The 22060-nt window shown below is 33.2% G+C and overlaps 1 protein-coding gene and 1 long non-coding RNA gene across 3 annotated transcripts; one reads left to right on the plus strand and one right to left on the minus strand.

Annotated features, from left to right (window-relative positions):
• On the plus strand, positions 4945-5456 carry LOC110011965. The gene is made up of 2 exons (XM_020693612.1): positions 4945-5151; positions 5267-5456. The coding sequence occupies exons 1-2, from the start codon at positions 4981-4983 to the stop codon at positions 5423-5425; spliced, it is 330 nt and encodes a 109-aa protein (XP_020549271.1). The 5' UTR covers positions 4945-4980; the 3' UTR covers positions 5426-5456.
• Positions 13274-18771, minus strand: LOC110012011. Of its 2 annotated transcripts, none has more exons than XR_002287154.1 (3): positions 18635-18771; positions 18422-18558; positions 13274-13475 (listed from the first exon to the last, which is right to left on the minus strand). It is a non-coding gene; the product is annotated as an uncharacterized LOC110012011 (long non-coding RNA). The 2 variants fall into 2 exon arrangements; XR_002287153.1 differs by having other exon boundaries at positions 18422-18570; positions 18635-18767.

Raw genomic sequence — 22060 nt, forward strand, 5'->3', positions numbered from 1 at the left:
TTTGTTACTATTATTTTATATTTTATTTACTTTAATTTTTAATCCACCAAAACCACATCCTAACTCAACTATTTTATTACAATATTGAATAGTCATTCTTTAATTAAAAAGAATCTTGATTATAAATGCCATAATATGCCAGCGTTAAAGGGGTGTTTGCAATAGCTTCTATTTTTATGATAAAAATAAATTATAAAAAAATAATATTTAATAATATTAAAATTTGGAGTGTTCGGGAAAAAAAGTGAAAAATGTAAAAAATAAAAAAATAAAAATAACTTGATAAAAATTGATTAGGAGAAATTTATAACTTTTGGTCTAAATAAACTCAATTTCAATAATTCTAAAATATACATTTGTAAATAAAATTTTAATTTATCTATGCTATTTATTAAGATTGGACCCTCTAGAACATATAACAAGATAATTGTCTTCTTAATCAATTTGCTCCACTAATTATTTTCTATTCATACATATTTAAAATCATTATATTTTATTAGTTTTGTTCCACCATTTATTTTTTTCTTCTTTATTTAATAAATTTAGATATAATATAAATTATGCACGCACATTAAATGTGTTTTACTTACTAATTTTTAATAAAATATTGATAAATACTTAAATTAAACTATTAATTGACTCGCTTGAAATCATCCCATCTCATTCGAGTAGGACAAAAATTTGTTTTGTTGTGAGAAACTATTTCGCATTTCAAGAGAATATTATTTCAAACGCATTTCATTACTTTAAATTATATATATATATATATATTGTGTTAATTATAATTATTGCATATATGTTTTTATATAACATATGTTATATTTACATTACATTAATTATCATCATGATACATTTACCTGAACTTATTTTATTTTTTTCACTAAGATGAGATGAGATGAGATGCCAAGCAATTCCAACCAAGCCACATGGACGTAGCCTAAATTTATACATTTGGCTGGTATAAATTTGAGAATATCAAACAAATCGTTATTTGGATGGTAAATGATTCGAGTCGACTCAAATAAGTTACTGTTCAAATTTTTTTGACTTATTATTGAACTTTAAAAATATATTTGAATTTGATTTAATTATCTATCTAAATCGAGTTGAAACGAATTTTAATTTCTATCAAACATGAACCGAGCTCGTGTAATTTGGTATTTCATAGTATTTTTAGGGTTAATTATGCCGGCGTCCTCCTCTCGAATGTGGTACTGTAATTATATATAGACCTCATGTTGTTTGAAAAATTCCATCTAGTGTCCCTAGTATTTGTTTCCATCCAACAAATAGATTTCACAATTAGTAAAAAAAATTACTGAATCTGTTGATATTAACAAATAATTAAATAGAAGTTCATATTTACTCCAAAATGACTTAAAACGGACTTATTGTAAGTCATTCTTTTGTAACCAAACTAATCTTATAGGAGTAAAGATATACTTTCTCACGTTCACTAGTGCGTGTGAAAATTTACAAGGATCGTTTTATTAGAAAAGCTAATTTAAGGGCACCTTCTGCAAGATGAATTAATTTGGAGACTTTGTATTTCAAAGGCATTAAGAATTTGTCCTTTCTTGAATTGTCAATCCACTCCATCTTGTTCGATGAAAATTAGATTTAATTGTAACTAATATTTTGTTGGAGAAAGTTCTATTCCCTTTGTAGCAACTATAAAACTCCCAACCAATCTCACATTTGCAAGTCTACCTTGCTACTGGAATTCCCTCACTATCTAAATTACTACCATTTTTATTTGCAATCAACAAACCCACCATGGGAGGAGATGGTTTCCATTGTCAAAATGAGCTCTTCTGCTGTGAGCATTGGACACGTGAAATCGACAAGTCTTTCGTCGAGTCTCTCTTCAATCACCACAAAAATGAAACTTTTCATCGTTATCACACCAATTGCCATTCCGTCTTATGTGTCGTTTTTTATATCAATGCTGCCTTCGTAGTACTTTTTCTTACTTGTATTGCCAAATGTGGTTGATAAAGCTGAAAATCTGATACCGCATGTTTTCGCTGGATCACGAACTTGGCTGATGTCGAGTGGGATCCTAACCAAAGTATGATTACCGTCGATGAATACGTGTTGGAACAAATCGCTAAGGTAGCCTCTAATGACATGCATTGTATGACAACTATCTTATATTTTGTCAATTGGTATTTTGATACTAACCAACATAGAATGCTTACGTACAGAAAAAGGATAATTGGCAAGGCATATGTGAATGCTCCAGAGTTGCATTTGAATGCGTTTATGCATTCTATTTGGAAATGATTGGTTTGATGATAGTTTGGAAGATAATTCAGAATTCTTCGATCCAAGTGGAACGTGCGTGGATGATGGCTGGGTGCATGACATCCCACCACGTGAGGAAGACTTTGATTCATACCACTCGTGGATTTCATACACCAGCAGCGATGGGGATCCATCCTGGTGGGCCTTTGTGCAAGAGTATTATGCATCTGACCGTGATCCAGAGAGTGTTAACAAGCTTACTAACACTAATCGTCGCCCGCCCCCTAACCAAGACCATAGCCCCACCATAATTGGTAGTCAGAAGTCCGCCACAACCCCAAGTTCCTGTGCATCCATCGACTCTGATGGTAATGGCGTTGGCCCATAACCATCCACTAAAAAGCAAGTCTATGGATCGACACCAAATGTTTGAAGTGTCAATAATTTGGGATGTCTCTCCAAATGCTTCAAGTGTCAATAATTTTCGTTAATGATTATGGACGTCTGTAGTAGTATATGATATATTTGCTTGGTTATAGTATTAATGACAGGCTTAGCTTAACTACTTTGGCTTATGATGTTCATGGCATTATACACACAATCATAGTTTCTGAGGGACATTTATTTTGGTTATTCGCATTGGTTGTATGGTGGCTCAATATTATGTGCATGGGTTAGTGTGTATGACATGATTGTAAGCTTGCATGTAATGATAATGCATCCAAGTAAGGAGATCCGAACTTCTCCGTATTATGAATATTGGAGTTCCTTGGTTATTATTGTTAGTTCTATTCTTGAAAATTCGATAACTTTTGTTTTGTGATGTCGTGGGGTGTTCTCCAAATTGCAATCAAACTTATTACAATCTTTAATTATTTTAATTACATTGAAAAATTATAAGGGATATTTGGACCAAATGTAGTAAGAAATTAATCAACAATAATAAACTTTTTCCAGTTGATTTTGATTAAACAGTCAAACTGGACAAATACATTGCATTACTTTAATGAGTTAAATAGTTTGAATTTTATTTTTTTTACAGACTTAGAATTAATTAATGAATGAGTACAATATATACACAAAAAAACTTATGCAAAGATTTTATTAATTTGGTAATAAAGTTAAATTATTAACTATTTTATTCTTTTAGCTAAAAATGAGTAATTACATATCAATTTTTTGAACATAGTTTCTTTAAAGTATGATAAAATATATTTATTAGTTTTTTTTTCTAAAAGGATTGAACTTTTGGTTAAGCATATATATTTGTCATTTTGTTTTAGGAAGCATATATGAGTTGTTGGTTATATTATAATTGTTGTGCATCTACTATATCTATATATATATATATATATAAATTTATCTCTACTTTTAATTAAAATTCTTCACTTATTAAAAAAATTAATTAGAAAATAATTAAGCGATGATTTAATGTGCAAAATACTTGTTTATTATATTGCATAATTGGAGAAGTCAGTAAAATTTAAAAAAATGAATCAAAATTTATTTTAATTATACGTATATCTTATCATATACTATATTTTAATGATTTTAAGATTTATAATTTTTTGTGACCAATGTAATTTGATTGGGGGTAAAAATTTATTTTACATTATTGACAAAATTTAAAAGGACTATTAAACTAATATAGAATCAATTAAATTTATTTTATCCAAATTTGATCGACTAATCACTCCGCCCACAAACTATTTTAGACAACAATTAATACGGAAAAAAATATTCTAATCTTTATACATAATTATTTAAAATTATACGTATAGAAATGATCTTTAGATTTTTCCTTCAAATGCCTATACAAATTACTAATACAGATTTTTATTTTAAATATTAAGCACTCATTATTTGGTATAAGTAGATATTTATTTGTGGTGTTTAATCCATTTTCAAATAATATTGATAATTGTAGGAGTCAATTTGAAAGTATATTTCACCATATCAACAGTGCTGGATCCGTGGAGATACGTGCTTGCATATTTCAAGTTATACATATGTCCAACTATTCATGACAACAATTTTTGCATAGCCATTTTTTTGTCAAATGCCCTGCAAATAGGAAAAAGTACCATTAAATACATTTGATTAGACGTGATGAAATAATCCTTGTTGATGGGATCGGTCATGATAAAGTTGAAACAGGCCTTTTTTACATGCCACAAGCCAAACGAATTGTGTGCATTGTTCTTGTTACTGCAAGGAAAAATGCCAGTAAATGAATGAATGGGGGCCAAAAGTCCTTCTTGTCATGATAATGGGTAGGTGGAGTTTTGCCCCGATATTAGTTTCTTCATTTAATTCTAATAAATGTTTGAATATTATTAAGAAATATGGTTGGCTTGCACACGGTTTCTGAGAACTCTACTTCCACTAATTAGAGTTCCTCCCAGCATATTACAAATTATAGTTGAATGCAAATGGGTAGGTTGTCACTATCTTCCAACACAAATTACCATTTCGTACACACTCTTGTAAAAGCATCAAACCCTCAACTATTCACCTTCCGTCCATTCCCATAAATGAACCCTCCAAATGTCCCCCCACCCAGTGAACCCGTATTTCGATTACAGTGTCGGTATTTCTATACCTATCGCTGGACAAAAAGTCATGATAAGGCCTTCATCCAGGCGCTTTACTACCAAGCGCACCTTGGCCACAAGTAACTAGATCATATGCCTAACATGCACTTCCTCATGTACACGCACGACATTATAAACAATGGCTTCGGATGGAAATTTGGATATATACAACATGATCAAGAAGAGGTTGGCTTGTCTTCGTCTTAGGTATAACACATTAAACAGAATTATCAACAACCGCATTTTTTCCTGGTTACCTAAAGATAATCTCGTTCTCGCCTCCAAATATCATTGGGATCGAATCAGTAATGTGTGTTACAATCCATTTGTTCCGTGATTTTGTCTTATACTATACTAGTTTTTTGCATTTCCTTCTTGGAACCAAACCCTAATGCACTCTTTTTCTGTTTTTGATGGTGGCCCAGGAGATCGAATTCACGATTGCATATCGCTTCAAAGGGGAGCCAGATTGGATGAAGCTTCAAACGATGTTCGGCCCAAAAGACGTGGAGGAGCAGGATGTGAACCTTGTGAACATTTCCAGTGATGATGAAGACTCGACTGGTAGCTATGTATTGGACTGAACAACTATAGTTTGCATGTCATTGGTCATCACCTCGCTTTGCACTTTTTCAAGGGAAAGTGGAATGGACTTTCAGATTTTCCCACAAATGGGGTTGCACGAAAGATATAATTGCAGTAATATCTTTGGTGTGTGTGTTTGTGTCCAATATCAAATGATTTTTTTTTCTTTTGTGGTGTCCCATATATGCTGTTGATCTGTAAGGAAGAATGCTTAATCTTGATGTTTGCACCATGTGTTCTTATCCCATCGCAATCATGTATTTCGGGGGAGCATTATGTATGAATTGATTTTTATATTTGAGTTCTGCTTGTCTTTTCATAATTATACTCCAAAGAAAATAAATTAAATTAGGATATGAATAAGATTTTTAGAATGTTAACCATAGATCATTACTAGAGAAGATTAAATATAACTAGGATATTAACATAGACCTTCTGAATATAATTAGGACTTTAATTTTAAATAATCATATCCCAAAGAAAATAAAAAAAATTATTTAATGAATGAGAAAGATGAAAATGTCATTCTGACAAACTATCATTAGTATATAATTATCATTTGTTTATACTTTATTCACAAGTGATACATAGTATACATTTCTTTTAATACATGAAATAATTATGCATTTCCAGTTATCAATATAGTTTTTAACACAGAAATAAATTGAACAATGTGAAGAGGGATTAATCAATATTGCTCAGAATTATAATTTAACCATTTTAAATGAGTTAAATATTTGAAAAAAAAATACTTATATTGTTTGAACAATTGCGATGGGGGCTTCTGAAAATTTCGCTAAAAAGACTACCCCACCACGAAGTCATAAACACAACGACGATTAGATGTGAGAATGGGTAATATCAAGCTGACATAAGATAAACATACGATGACAATTATATAATCTTACCAATACACAACATTTTTGTAATAACATCAACAAGAAGTTTCTAGTTTAATTTTACTACAGTCATGTGACGATAAATTAACTGGTCTTCAAAATACATAACGAGAGAGAAGAGGATGGTCATCTATGTATCATCTAATTGGAATTAGCAAATCATAAAAGTTAATATCTAGAAGTATGCGACAAAACGAGAGATACATTGCAACATTTTAGGAAAAAATTATACAAGACATGCAGGCGAACGTTCAAAAACCCAAAAGATCTGATGCCATCCTCATTACTATAGGTTACACTTTGCCATTTAATATTAGTCCCACCATTCGCGCTCTAGCATCCTTTGGGAGGCTGAAAGAAAGGTTCATTTTTTGGGATTGTAGACGAGCCTATCAGAAATTAAGATTTGATAATTTACATCAATTCCGAGAACCTTACCCATGGCCTCATGACCGCTGCCCGTTTCTCACCTTCTTCATAATCAACAAACAACTTTTTACTTAATTCACCAAGACATGCATTTGCACTTTCACAGAAGGTGGACACAATGTTTGTCGGACTATCATCCTCTGCAATCTTTAATCCCTTTCTTTTTCTGGATGTTCTCGTACTTTTCTTATTTGAAGTAGTGGATTGTAAATTTGAATCCAGGTTTACCTGAATTCGTCCAATGCGCCAGTGTCATTCCCCACGTATCCAAATTCAGGACACCATTCTGCAGATGGGACATAGCAGTCCTGTGTGTCGGTTGTGCCACAATAGGATTTTTCCACATGGACAGTCTCATTTACATCTAATGTACGCTCACCCTCAGCTCTATCCTTGCCAAGAATTTCACGCCATGCTGGAAAAAAAGGCCATGACTTGTAACACATTGTCCTTGCGGTGGGTTCGACCTGTCCAACATAACAATGTTGTAAGAACTAGTGTTCATAAGAAAACAATCATGCATATAAAGCATGTTATACTTGCAAAAAACTTGTAAAGTTTGAACTTAGAAATAGGCATTTACCTTGCAATACTCATCTGAGACATCCTGTGAGTCCACCGTGACCATGCACCTATTGTCATCCCACCCCAAATCACTTTTACCCATCATGCCTATTAGTATGCTATAGTACTTCTTCCAAACATGTATCTTACTATTGATATATGGTTCAGCCCTAAGATCTGTGCTTGGAAAGTGTTTACACATTAGGGCTTCTAGTTGGTTCAAATACCCAGCTCAAAACCCATTTTCGCATTTTCAGCCTGTATTACATATGGTACGTAATGCATTCACTAGTACCTCTTCTTCTTATTGAGTCCACATACGTCTAGTAGTAGTCTTATTTGATTTTGTCCTGTATTTGTCTTGGTTTGCTCCTATCCAATGAGTTCATCTGCAAAGGGATGTAATTGTCAGGAGTCTGTGAAAATGAAGTCATGTAATCGGGTAATAGGAATGAACCTAACTAAAATCATATAAACGAGAAACTTGGAAAATTAAGAGGGTTCATTCATGGTCGTACTATGTTGAAATTAGATTCACACATTAATACAACCAAACGACCCATTATTAAAAGGTAATGCTACAACCTTTGACTTAGTAATTAAAAAAAAAAAACTGACAACACAGTAGGAAAGTCCATCTTCTGCAATGATCCTTCAGAGGTGCAACCATTCCGTATACATATTTGAAGCTAGCTCATTACGCCTTGCGGTCTATGCGGTAGTTGTTTCAATGGAACTCTCAAAATTCGTGTTCGAAAGATCTGTGTTGTTTGGGACCTCAAGGACTTCACATTCGAACGGGTCATCAGGTATCTCCATACGCACGTAATTATGTAGAAGACAATAAGCAATAATAATTCGATTCTCCACGCTAATGGAGTAGTATGAAAGGCTTCGTAAAAGCCCCATCTAGTTTTCAATAAGCTAAAAGTGTGTTCTATAACATTTCGTGCTGCAGATTAAACAACTCATGTGTGTTTTTTGGTCCACGCCACCACGTTCCCATTCTTTTAAATGATATCTTCCACCATGGTAAGGGGTGAGGAAACCTTCCTTATTTGCATATCCATTGTCGCAAACGTAGTACTTACCTATAGATCAACATATGAAGTTATAAAATCAAAATTAACAAGAACAGTAGATTATGATATTGCAAAATTATTGTGATTTTGTACACGCAATTCTCGTCCATCAACGGCACTTCCCTCGCACCATGACAATACGCATGTAAACAGTCCTTCGTGATTACAAATACCAAGTACATTTAGACTTATTTAGCCCTTGCGATTACAGTAACGCCCCTTTTCAGAATTCGGTACCCGTACTTCAATGTGTATCCCATTTAGTGCCCTAAGACATCCCTGAACAAATAAATTCAAATTAACATTTGAAAATTTTGAATCAACAACTGAAAAATTATAAATTTAAGCTTGTTAGATCTTGGTAACTTGTTCCCCCAAGTCTATTTTTTTTACCTTAAACCACCGCCAGCGAGAATCTTGGCATCCTTCTCCAATTGGAGATGGACAAGATAATAACAGTAAGTTGAACCAGAGAAGGCCTTCAACACCGAGTGGAAATACTTACTGATTATGCGACCGCTACATATGAAGTCGTGCTTGACGATACAATTCTTCTTATGGTGAGTAAGCACACTAAGGAATACTGCACTAATAGTAAGATATCTAGATGCTCGTGGCCCACCTGAGGTTTCTAAGATTTGACATAGACGACCATGATGCATTCTGACTCATGCGTAAGTTATCGACGCATTTCACATCACTAACTTCAACTATCTTTCTAAGATTCTTAACTTGGCCGGGTATCCTATACTTCCTGTTGTACCGATGGGTGCCAATTGAATTCGCATTTTGATTTTTATGTTGCCGGAGTCGGCAAATGTAAGAAAACAAGTACAATGGAAAGATAATCTCAAGGATTATGAGTTGGATAGCCACAAATATCTTTAAATGTTGAGTTCTATTCATCCTATAAATCAAGAAAAAGTCAAGTATAAACAATTGAAAATATCTTATAAGAATGAAAATGCAAAAGGAATTGAATTATACAAATTCATGTACAAACAGGTAACATGTGGGTTTATACAAGTTCCAAAACTTTTACCAAACAAGTCCACAGGATACTAAAAATTAGAGGTATTGGAGTTGGGTTCCAATGTGGTATGTGTATTTGTGATTATTTTGGTGTTTATTTGCAATGTTGTGAATACAGTTTCCCAAATCAGATTACAGAATCCACAATAACTAAAAATAAAACAATCTAAAAAAAGTAACTCAACAATTGCGTCCTCATCAAACAGCTTTATCGGCGGTAAAATATTAGTTACAACACAAAAAATAGTGCAAGAGCAGTGTATTGAATAAATTTTTTTATACAATATAAAAAAGTTTATGAAAAAAAATGATAAAAAAAATATTGTTACTATTCAGAGGCACTGGCGATCTATTGAAGATCTACAGCACCAACTCATACACACATACATATATATATATATATATGTATATTTATATTATGCAAGACCATTTCTTCCAATATCAGTAAAAAATCTAACCTTCCAGACCTCCACACTAGATGAACAATACCGTAGATGGAGATTCTCAAGCTTATGCAAAATGGTTCCCGGGTTGAGGTGGATTTGGAAAGGATGTCATGGTTAGGAATGGAATGAGAAAATTAAATAGCAACTGCAACAATATACCAAAAGGGTGAGAAAGTGGAGCTACCTCTTAGAAGAAATGAGAAGAACAAAGAAACTTGGATTTGAACAAGGAGAAAATGATGAATTTTGAAATAAATTCATGTCGCATTTTGTTAAAAAAACATATGACATTTCTTGGAATTTGACATGTGGTTGTTGCTGAAAATTGAATGTAAACCGAGGGTAATATGGACTTAATGTGCCTGAAGTTGAGGGCATGCTTGGAAGGCAAAAAATCATCACCAATTGGTGGGCCATGGTGATTAAATTATAAGACCCATCTTGCCGATGATTTGAATCACTCAACAATATCCATTTGTCATGGGCCAACATTGTCAATTTCGACCAGGCCATTATAAAACACAAAGATACTAGAAAGAGAGAGAGAGAGAGAGAGAGAGAGAGAGAGAATAGGTGCATGTATATTTACATATGTCCTTAGGATCCTGAAACTTTATCCCACCTGTGTAAAATACACAAAATAATAATAATAATAATAATCTTCTGTTTATATTATTATAGTTGAAATTTGCTAGCATTATAAGTCTATTAATATAAACATATATATATATATATATATGATAAGAGGAGTATAAGAAATTTATCGTAATGTTTGGATTAATGTTTTGGGTGTTTTTGTTTTGGTGTTTTGGAGATAGAGAGAGAAAAATAGAGAAATGTTTGGATTAATGTTTTGGGTGTTTTTGTTTTGGTGTTTTGGAGATAGAGAGAGAAAAATAGAGATAAATTAGTATGTTTGCATTTGAGTTTTGATATAATATAAAATAGTATAAAATAAGTGGTGTAGGTTTGATGTTGGAATTTGGGAGACAGGAGTTACTATTCATTGTCAAATCATGTATTTTAATATATATATTTAGTAATATATATATATGTATGTATATAGTATTTTGTTTGTTAGTGAAGTATAATATATATATTTATGTTAAATAATTTTTTTTATTGAGGCATTTATTTTTATATTTTAAACAATATTTATAATTTAAATGCATGATTGAATACATTGTAGTATTGTCTCTTAAATGGTTTTGTTAGACTTTATATTTGGAATAAAAAAATATAATATATTAAATTTAAATAAAAAATTTAGAATTACGTATGTACATTGGTATATTGTCTTCAAATTTCAAATTTCTTAAATATTTCATTGAAATAGGAAAAATTATAAGTATAAAATATTTAAATGGTCTAAGTTGAAATTTTTTTTAATCAAGCGTTAAAATGCTCTATATAACGTGTTGAAAATAGATTCGTTAATATTAGATAATTGAAGTAATAAAAATATAAATTAGATATATAGTACTGATATATTGTCAGTAGTGTACGAAACTACTACAGTATTTTTCGTTAGGTAGAAAAGTTTTATATTTCTTAACTAAGTAGTATTGAAAAATATCTTTAATATCAATGATTTCATAAGTTAATAATTATTTTTTAGTAGTAATTATTGCTTACATTTCACATATATGATATATTAAGTAATTTTTTAAACATATACTGAAAATAATTTAAAAAAAAACAATTAAATCTCAGTTGCTTTGGTGTTGAATAGATTTGTTTAGATTAAATCGGTGCGGTGAAAATTATTTCATGGCCGTTTATATTCGTGGTGAAAATAATTGCTTGATAAATCGAACAATAGCCACTTTGCATTACGCATGAAGTAATGATATATTGCCCAATATTTTTGAAATTTTTTTTACAAATATTGTTTGTCATGTAAAGAACGATGTGTTGAGTAAAAAATACATAAATAATTAAAGGTCAGTGAATTAGTATCGATTAGTTAAAAACAGAATAGAGAAAATATTTTACTTGTACCATATAAAGCTGTCATATTTTTAGGAAATTGTTAAAATCTTAAAACACATCGGCACGACATATAAGAAACGAATGCGTTTGACAATGACAAACTGCTCGAGTACTTGTTCCAGCTTTACTAATTAAATCAACATTTGACGTAGAGTTTTCATATTCGGCTATTGTAATTCTAAGGACCATCACGCCGCCGTGGTGGGAGTCCCTGTGGTCAGCGTGCTGTGTTGTCGCCCTCACTATACGACTGGGCACCCCCATCCTGCTGCACGCCAAATCGACGAATATAATCAGTCCAGTCCACGATCCAGTTTCCCCCACTTCTGAACCCATGTCAAGACTGCGTCGTGTGGCTATCTGGGTACTGTGTGGCATCGGTGGGGCAACATCGCCACGAGCTACATGTTCCATTGCATCCCAACTGGCAATGTGTGTATGCGTCTGTGTCAATGGGGCAGTAGAATCCGATATGACAATTGGTGCATGCTGGCCTCCTCTCACCGGAATATGCACGGTGTGACTGCTCTCGCTGTCCGGTGCATCGCCGTGGGCCTCAGCAGGAACATCTGGCAACATCAATGGGCCCCAAACCTCTAGCATACTAGGATAATGTGGCTCTGCATAATGATAGTACCGTCTAGCCAATGGAAAGTGCTGCAAAAGGGTCAATTGAAAGGTGTTTGTGCGTTGCAAAATAATGTATGTAATTTGAAATGACAATTGTTAAATGAATTTCATTACATTTGCAATAACATGACGTACCCGTGACGCGTGTAGTCGTACCTTGGAGGGAAACACCATAACAAATATTTCAATATCATAAAAAACCCCTGTTAGCTGAGTGATGCCGTGAAACTGGCGAAATCGATTTTTAAACTCGTAGAACTTAGCACGGACTTGCTCTCGTGTGTAGGGGTATCGAAAATGTCTTCGTAATGCACGTGCCCAATGACCCATTTGTGTCTCTGCAAGTGCATCGTCTCTCATGGGCGTTCTGGTGTTGTCGTCTAGTATCATCCACATGAAGCGTTGCTCAACATTTAAAGTCCAGTGATCCTCCTGTGGAAATCCAGCACTCTCTAGATATCTACGATATGCCATGTCTACACAGAACAATGGCTAGAAAATAGTAATGTGCAACGTCGTACCATCTGCACGAGTTGCTAATGTATGAAATGTCATTATTGCTTGGATTAATACATCACCTATTTTATTCAATGTCAACAAAAAGCGTACATCATCCTACACTTGATTCCTACTAAATGATCATATAGCGTTCGATCGATAGGCAGAGTGAATATCAGCAAAATGTTTAAATAGTTTAGATATGATTGTCCAGTTCTTCCATCATTGTGGGTTATTTGGGTGGTGAGCTGCCCACATTTGTAGCGCTATGTTATCTCGGAGGGTGCGTTGAGCTTCTAACTCAGAAGTGGTTGGATGTCCCCTATGGTAAAAGGAATCCATGTCAGGAGGAGTGTCTTCATCCGGTTCGTTGAATATGATGTCATCGTTGCTGTATCTCCGAATGAAGTTATGAAGTGTGCAACATGCGATTACGATATCGACCTGGTGGTTTTGAAGGTAACTCGGCATCCCCCACTGTAATATTGGAAAACGTTTCTTCCGTACACCAAAACAACGTTCAATTACATTTCGTAACCTTGAATGTGCATAGTTAAACATGTCCTGTGGGGTCTGATAGCGACGACCTTGTCCCCTCCACTCTTGTAGGTGATACCTTGTCCCTCGATAAGGAGCAAGAAAACATTGGTAGTTTGCGAAACCCACGTCGACCAAATAATACTTACCTGCGTTGTAAGAAGATATTGTCATAAGGAGAACCGCTAGTACCACCTACTTTCTTTTTAAGTAAGATATTCGATGCAATGTAGCAAATATATTTCATCGTCTCATCGATCGGCGGAAATGGAAAATTTTGATCTTGTGATACTGCATGGTCCAGGACCCGGGCATCGGCGGCACTTCCTTCCCACCCCGCATAGACATAGGTGAAATTCATATCGAAGTCACATATTGCTAGTACATTCTGTGCAAGGTGACCTTTACGCGACCGGTACCGGTTTTGGTCAACTCGAGGGACCCAAGCAGGTATCAACGTCCCATCCATCGCTCCGACACAGTCCTTCATCGAATGCGCAATGCACAGTTTAGTTACATTAATTACTTAGTATGTGAAATACTAGCTTCCATTAATTACGCTATGAACAATGATGTGGAAACTGCTGAAATGTACCTTAAAGTATGGGTAGAAATCACGGATACTTGCCACTCTCGGATGTGTATTCGTAAAATCCGAACGAGTTATTAGCTCTGGGGCCATTGCGCACAAAGCAAAAAACACACGATGGAATCTACGATGAATAGTCTCCAGTGAGTGTTGAAATCGCTCCATATTGTCGCGATGTCTTTTATGCATGCCGACCGTCTGCATGAAGAGTGCAACCTCCTCGATTGAGGTAACCCTGGACGTCTGACCATGCGGCAGTAACCCTCTACAAGTTAATGCATCAACCAAAGCATAGAAGCATGGCTTGGTCATTCGAATATTGTCAAAAAAACGTCCTTGGTGTGGGATTGTCATTATCTCAGCAACCCACTCTGCTCCCTGCAGTGCAGACGTGTTACGTGGAACATTTTCCCTAAACAATTTTGGGCATATTATGTCTCTAAATGCGTAAAATTCCTCTGGAACATCAGATTCGTTACTTCCTGGAGTCCCTGGTGTCCTTGGGCTGTCACCTGCGGAGTTAGACTCCAAATCTCCACCAACATTCGAGCTGGCCATATATCTAGTCGTTGATGAATTTCCAAATAGAAACATGCAAAAGTAGTGGGTAAGTTACATACAGTAGACGTACGATGGATAAGGACATGAAACTAATTAAAATTTTACGAACTTGGTATGATTGCAATCTAAGTAAACCATACTGGCATAACTATGCATAAATTAACCAGTTGCAACACAATATTTTAACAACCGAGCATTACATTCACTTGCCCAACGAATACAACCAGCGGAGTTTATTTTCGTCATTAAGACGTAAGAAGATCGTGCGTGTGCTGTGACTGTGAAAGCGCTCTAACGCGGTGGTGAATATAATGTCCGACAGATCCTGAAACTTTGTCAACTCATCTACGCACCGCTCAATCGATTCAGTAGCTTTGGGCTCAGTGCGGTCAATCTTCCCTGCAGTGATTCATTCAACCTATCCATTGTCTCATACTTCTTAGCGTGCAGCTCACTAGTAACACGTCGGGACCGACGACTGCTTCCAAACGGACCAGCAGACACAGGCGCTGATCCCGGTGAAGAAAAGAATTCTTCCCCGGACGTCAAGGGTTGTGATTGAGAGAATGCTGTATCTTCGTACTCGTCCCGTGATCGACGGGTGCCCGAGTGAGTGCCATCCATTTCTTTATCATCTACGTTGTTGCTGTTATGGACGGTTCGGCGTTGCTGAGATGATGAACGAGTGAGCCCACCAATTGCAGTGTTCTGTGAGAACATTTGTGTGCATAGGTCAAATCGTTGAAGGCCATGCTGGACAATTTTTTTATAGTCTGGATTTTTCTGCAATCATTCACCGATTGACAGGACATATTATTAGTTTGTGAAAGAGTGCGTTCGTTGCAGGCAAGAGAGCCTTCGTGCACGTTAAGAGAAGACAGAATGAGAGCACAATATTTTTATTACCCGATATAGCTCCTCCAGGCATCCTGCCTCATCTGTTATGGTATTCAATTCTGGGTCCCACCCCCATCCGGTACCCCTGCTAAGAATGTCGTTCAACAGACGCCAAGCACGACGAAGTCTGTTAAGTTTGCCTTTTAACTGTACCGGCGTAAACCGACAACCTTGACCCGTAATTGAGTTCATTCTGTCGGTTATACGAGCCCACACCGAAGGTGGGAATGTAGATGATTGGAGTCGGTGTGTGATGAACTCCTCTTGCATTAATTCAATGAATACGTGTTCCATTTCCGAGTTCCATACAACTTTATCATACCGAGATGACTTGGAGGAACCAGCGTCGTTTGGGTATTGCATCTTTGTGGGTTTGATTATATATGACAGTGTCATAAAAAATAAGCACGATATTTGAACAATGCTACAGTTTAAATAATATTTGTCCTAAAGCAGAAAATAGATATTTATATCACATTAAATATAAAAAAATAATTGATTATATATGAATTGTATCATATTAAATATAAAGTAATAGTGTCTCTCAGAATATATTTAACTAAAAAGTAATATATAAATTATATTTTTAATTTCTTTTCTTCACCAGGATTATTTATTTTTGTGTATAAGATAAATGATATTGTCCGATTAAATTGAAATGTGAGAACTAAGTCATATTATACAGTGACATCCCAGTACAAGATAAATTATTTGCAAACCGTCATTTTTTATAGTAAATTATAAATAAAAGCAGATTTATAAACAACCCTTAAAGGATTCTAAATAATCTAAATCTCATTTTAAATGAAGTTTTTCTCTTCAAAATATTGATAAATTTAAATTTTTATATAAAATTATTTATAATTAATTTTGTAGATCCTTCTGTCCAAATGTAATATCAGATGAATAATATATAAATTTGATATCAAACATCCTCCAAACTTTGAAATATATATATATATAGAAAATAAATAAATAATTATTGAATAAAGTAGGGTTGGTGAGTTAGATGGAATAAGACATAATAATGTCGTGATTATGGAAAAAAATAAATAATAATCTTAGGGCAAGATATTCATGCAATGGTCTCTGACGGGAAAATCATAATTTGTAAATCGTATCAATTTGATGCCCGAGGTGCAAATGATCAACTCAATATTTATATACCGAATTCAAGCCTTTTCAGATTTTCTCTACCACTACTCGTAAATGATTATAGCCTGAGTCTTCGTAGCACACTTATGGACCTGAACTTGGGTGGTCTATCCATGACCAGAACAAACTTGTGCTCAATTACTTGTTGCAATAAGGATAATGCAAATAAGCTCAACACAACAATCCTAATTTCTGACTACCCAGGAGCAACATTGAAAAATCCCGGATTCAGTCGGATATCATCCAACTGTACTTCAGAAAACTTCCAAGCAAATCAATTTTAAAGACAAACTAAACTCACACCCATCATGAGTAAAAAGCATTTACAGCAAAGCAGGGTATAGAGAGCCATCAACACCCAATGTAATTATCATAAGATCATAAACCAGACATGCAAAATAGCAAGAAGATATAATTTGCATTTTCTTCATACAAATTAATTCTCTCACACTCTTCACTGCCAAAAAGAGTTGTAATCATTCACAATCCAAACATGCACAAATCATATGAATGTAGCTCACATAAACAAGAAATAATTAGCAACTTAGCAACTTAGAAGAGACTGAATGGCAAAGAGACTTAATTTGCACTCATTGGTAAGTTCTCACATGGCATCCCAAGCTTAAATTTCCTTAAGAACAGATTGATTAAGCTTGACCTCTGTGGATCAGTCTCTGTTGTTGCTATCAATCTAAAGCATGTTCTTATCCAATTATCTCATGAAGAAGACTATTCCAGATTATGGCTGAGGGGTGAATGGGTCTTTTATAATTATCCTATATTTAAATGGTCTCTTATAGATCATCACAAATAAAGAACCTAATAATCCAATAGATATGCAAGTTTCATGAGACAGCTTTAACTTAAATAACCACAACCCAAACTCCACCTCACGGCTTGGTGAGACATAGCAAACAACACAAAATCAGAATTATTAAAGGGATTAACAAGTACCTTTTTCAATCAACGTACGAATATGATGGTTCACAAGTAGAATACCAACAAAAGTGGAATGCAAGCTACCGTTCCAAGAGTGCTACACTATACGTACTCAATAACCAATACAAGCATTTGTACTTTGAAGTTTAGATGCAGTAGTTTTTTTAGAGAACGATATGAATGCTATATATATAGACATAATAAGTAACATATATGTTATAGTCTCAAATAGGCCAAAAGTGACATTGTTGCCATGTGAAGCATTCACAAACAACTTGCAAATAATAGGACTGCAGTCAATGTAGCAAAAGCAGAGCTGACACAATAATGCATATCAGTCATGCACTATACACTAAAGCTTAAAAGTTAAATAATGGACTGCCACAACGGTCCAATTTCAATAAACATAATGATAAAGCTGTCACTGAAATATTATCCAAAATAGTAGAAGCAGAAAATTGCAGTGTATAGTCACAATTGATATACACTTCAATACTTATTGCAATAAATACTCATCACACTGCAGCAAAACAGGTATGTATAGTGCACCGACACTATATACTACAACTTACCCAAATTAATTTCTTAAAATATGTAAAAAAGAATTTCAATATACAAATCAGTGATAATTCTTCTCAATAACCGCCATATTGTTCAGCAACATAAAAATATTGATATAAATAGTTCATAATAAAAAAGAAAAATCCTAAATTTAAAGAAAGATTAACAGTGCAGCTGACCCTACCGTCTGACCAAGCACTGGAAGCGCAATACCGCATTCGCCATGGCTGGCATCGTTTTCATCTGCATTCCCATCGCCATGAAATCTGCCGAGCTTGAGCAACGTCCACATCTTCCAGTTCATCTCATCCCCTCCCAGATCTGGTGCAAGAACTTTGGGAACAAGGATTATTAGTTTGTAATAAGTTTTGTAATGCAACTATAAAAATCACATTACCTTCTGTAATCAATTTCTGATTGTGTATTTCTGGGATACTTTTATTTCTGAAACAAGTGACTGTGAGGGCTGAGGTCTCCGTTTGATGAAATAAAAGACGATTGAATTGGTGTTCAAAAAAAAAAAGAAAAAAAAAAGAAAATTAGAAAAAGAAACACGACCAGAAAAACAGAAAAGAAGAAGAAAAAGAGAAGAAGAAAAGGAAAGAGAGAAGAAAGAAGAAAGAAGAAAAGAAAAGAGAGAAGAAAGAAGAAAGAAGAAAAAGAAAAGAAAGAGAGAAGAGACAAGGCTGCAGAGAAAAGAGGGAGAAAAGAAGAAGAGAAGAAAGACGACAAGAAAGAGAGAGAAAAGAAAGGAGAGAGAAAAGAGAGGAGAGAGAAAAAAATTAAAAAAAAATATATAATATAACTTGCACACCTAGTGAAGGTGTGCAAGTTATATATACAAACACCATTTTGTGTTTTGGCCCATCTCTAAGATGGGCCAAAACACAAAAACAAACATAGGCTATATTTTTATCCCAAAATTTATCCTCTAATGTAAATAACAATCACTTTACAGATTTTTAATTTACTCAAACCATCCATTATAATAAATAGATAAATTACATAAAACCTCCCATGTGTTTTTAAAATTAAGTTAAAAATTCTTTTGTGTTAAAAACATAGGCAAAAAACCTCCTGTCGCACTCTCCCATTCCATTAGGCAAGTTTAGCGGCGTTACAATTTGTGCTAAGTTGCCCATTATACTCTTGTTATATTAACCATTGCTCTTCAATTTTTAAAAAAATGAATGATGCAAATCTTAAATTAATATATATTTAGTTATATATAATTATATATATATAATATACATTATACATACATAATATAATATATATAGATAAATGGGCCGCCCCTTTCTTGCGTTGCCTCGTTGTCATGGGGGTGACTTAGATGATCCAGGGCAATGTCACCCCTAACGCCTAGGTTCTGGGCGAGGGAGGTAGCCTAGAGAAGAAGGGCGACCTCCGTCGCCCAGTCTTCTTCTTCGTTATAAAATAAAAAAAATTAAAAAATTGAAGTCAAAGTATTTAATTTAATTTTTCAAAATTTAAAGAGTAATAAAAAATATTAAACTTTTAGTTGAATATATATAAGTGATTTTAATTTAAATATTATTTATAGTAAATTATGTGACCACAAAAAATTGATATAATTTTTAGGTGTTTTTAATTAATATTATATTTAACCTAAATAAAAATTTAATTTAATTAATTTAATTAATAATATATAATATTATAAGTGACTTTTATTTATATTCATATAAATTTTTAATTTGAAAAGTGAATTTTAGTATATTAATTTTTGTGTTGTGATTTGTTAATTAAATTTTTTTACTTTTAAAAGTTTTATCTACATTTTAGGTATTTTTATGTTTAGTTAATGTATTTCATAAATAAATATAATTAATTAAAATACATAAAAACAAATAATAAATTAATAAATCAATAATATATTATTTATTCAAATATATTAAAATTAAAATATTGGTTTTCTCTTACATACCAAACAAAGGGGTAAAATAGATATTTGTAAACATAAAAGGGTTAAATAAATTTTGCATCCTTAAAGTATGTTACCCTCATCAATTATCTCTGATAACTAAATATTTACCCCCTGCTTTTGGATAATTCTTTAAGTTAAATAAAAATTGATAGTAATATCCTTGACTATTAATAATATGATATATTTACATTAATCCCCTCTATTTGAAAAGTTTATTGAACTACAATGTTTATAAATTAATTAGGTACTACAAAATAATTATCTTAAATTTGAGGGTATAAATAGTCATATTGATAACTAGCAAAAGTTTAGAAATTCACTAATTTTAAGTTAACGAACAAAGATGTATTTTTGCATATTAAAATTTTACCCAATGGTATTTTAGGGTATAGGTTCTACCAAAATCCCAAAAAAATTATTATCATAAATATGTGTTCAAGTCTGGATTTAATGTAGAAATATTAGGTATGGATAAGGGTCATAACTATCAAAGTGGATTTGGGTTTGGGTCTAGGTATTGCACACCAATTGACAGGCCTAACGTGTTGGACCAGAGGTTAGGTCAATGGGTGAAATAGAATTATTATATGAAAAGACGAAAAAAGATTTACCTCTAACTCTCAAATTACCAACTTGATATTTTTGTCTTTAAAATTATACCTAGTTTAATGCACAAATACAAGTTAATAAATTTATTTAATTTAAAAGTACTAACATTGATCTTATCAATATGTGATTGATCCAATATTATTTTATTAACATCAAAAATTGAAGTCAAATTGATTGATACATTTAACTATAGAGAGCGTTAAAGTGAATATATCATATTATTAATAGTCGAGGATATTTTTATCTATTTTTATTTAATTTAAAGAATTATCATATAGATTGGGGGGGGGGGGGGGAATTGAATGTTTCTTTAGTTTAGGGGGTAATTGATGAGGGTAGTATACTTTAAGGGTGTAAAATGTATTTAACCCAATATAAAATAATACAAAAAAGTGTAAGAAAAGGGAACCTACTCGGACTTTAGGCATGTGACGTACACTCTCCATTAATTTCTAACAAAGAGGAGGTATTCTACTATCTTTTTTTATAACATATGGATTTTTTCACCTATAAAAAAATACAAGCGGATTTCGTGCTATTTTATCAAAACATAAAGGGTTTCGTACAATTAATTTACCCTAGTAAATGTTGTCTGCAACTTATTAAATTATCTTATGAAAACATTGTTTTTTTTTTCTTTTTAAATAGAGCCCTATCAATCACTTATCCCAACTATAAAAGTAAATGGCCTCTTCATGTCCACAATAAAAAAAATTCCAATAAGGGAACCGTTTACTTTACTGGATTGGCCCAGAAATTTCTAGATATGTGGGTCAATCCAGCAAAATCCTCTATTTACTTCAACGGATGGCAATTTGGCATTTACCGTTTGTCCCGCAAAAGTCTGAGATTATCCCATATTATTCCTCAAGATTTTTTTTTGGAGGGGGGGGGGGTGATTCAATTTCTTTACAGGCAAAGTAAACCCAAAATAAGTTTAATTGGAATCAATATTTCTTAAAATAATTATTTAACTCTTCAAAAATATTCTGGGAAGATTTTTATTTTATTTTTTGATAAATTAGCTATGAATTTCATTAAAAAATAAAATCAAAACCAGCTTGTAATTAAGTTTTTTAAGAGTAATTTAACTTGATTCCAATTATTTTAACTTCCCTATGTATAAAAAATTGAATAATTTTGATGTAATTGTTTTGAGTTAATTACAAATTAATGAATGAGGTGTTCAAAATCTAGAGTGTATGATGATAAAGGTATTTTTTGAAAATTAACATATAATATCCATAACTTATATAAAATATACCCCCG

This window comes from Sesamum indicum, linkage group LG5 (genome assembly GCF_000512975.1).
Source record: "Sesamum indicum cultivar Zhongzhi No. 13 linkage group LG5, S_indicum_v1.0, whole genome shotgun sequence".
NCBI lineage: Eukaryota > Viridiplantae > Streptophyta > Magnoliopsida > Lamiales > Pedaliaceae > Sesamum > Sesamum indicum.

What these genes read in the sequence shown, in the direction of transcription:
- LOC110011965 (XM_020693612.1), top strand. Translation starts at nt 4,981, where the DNA reads ATGGCTTCGGATGGAAATTTGGATATATACAACATGATCAAGAAGAGG. An exon ending in ATTGGGATCGAATCAGTAAT is followed by an intron (nt 5,152 to 5,266) that starts GTGTGTTACAAT and finishes ATGGTGGCCCAG; the next exon opens with GAGATCGAATTCACGATTGC.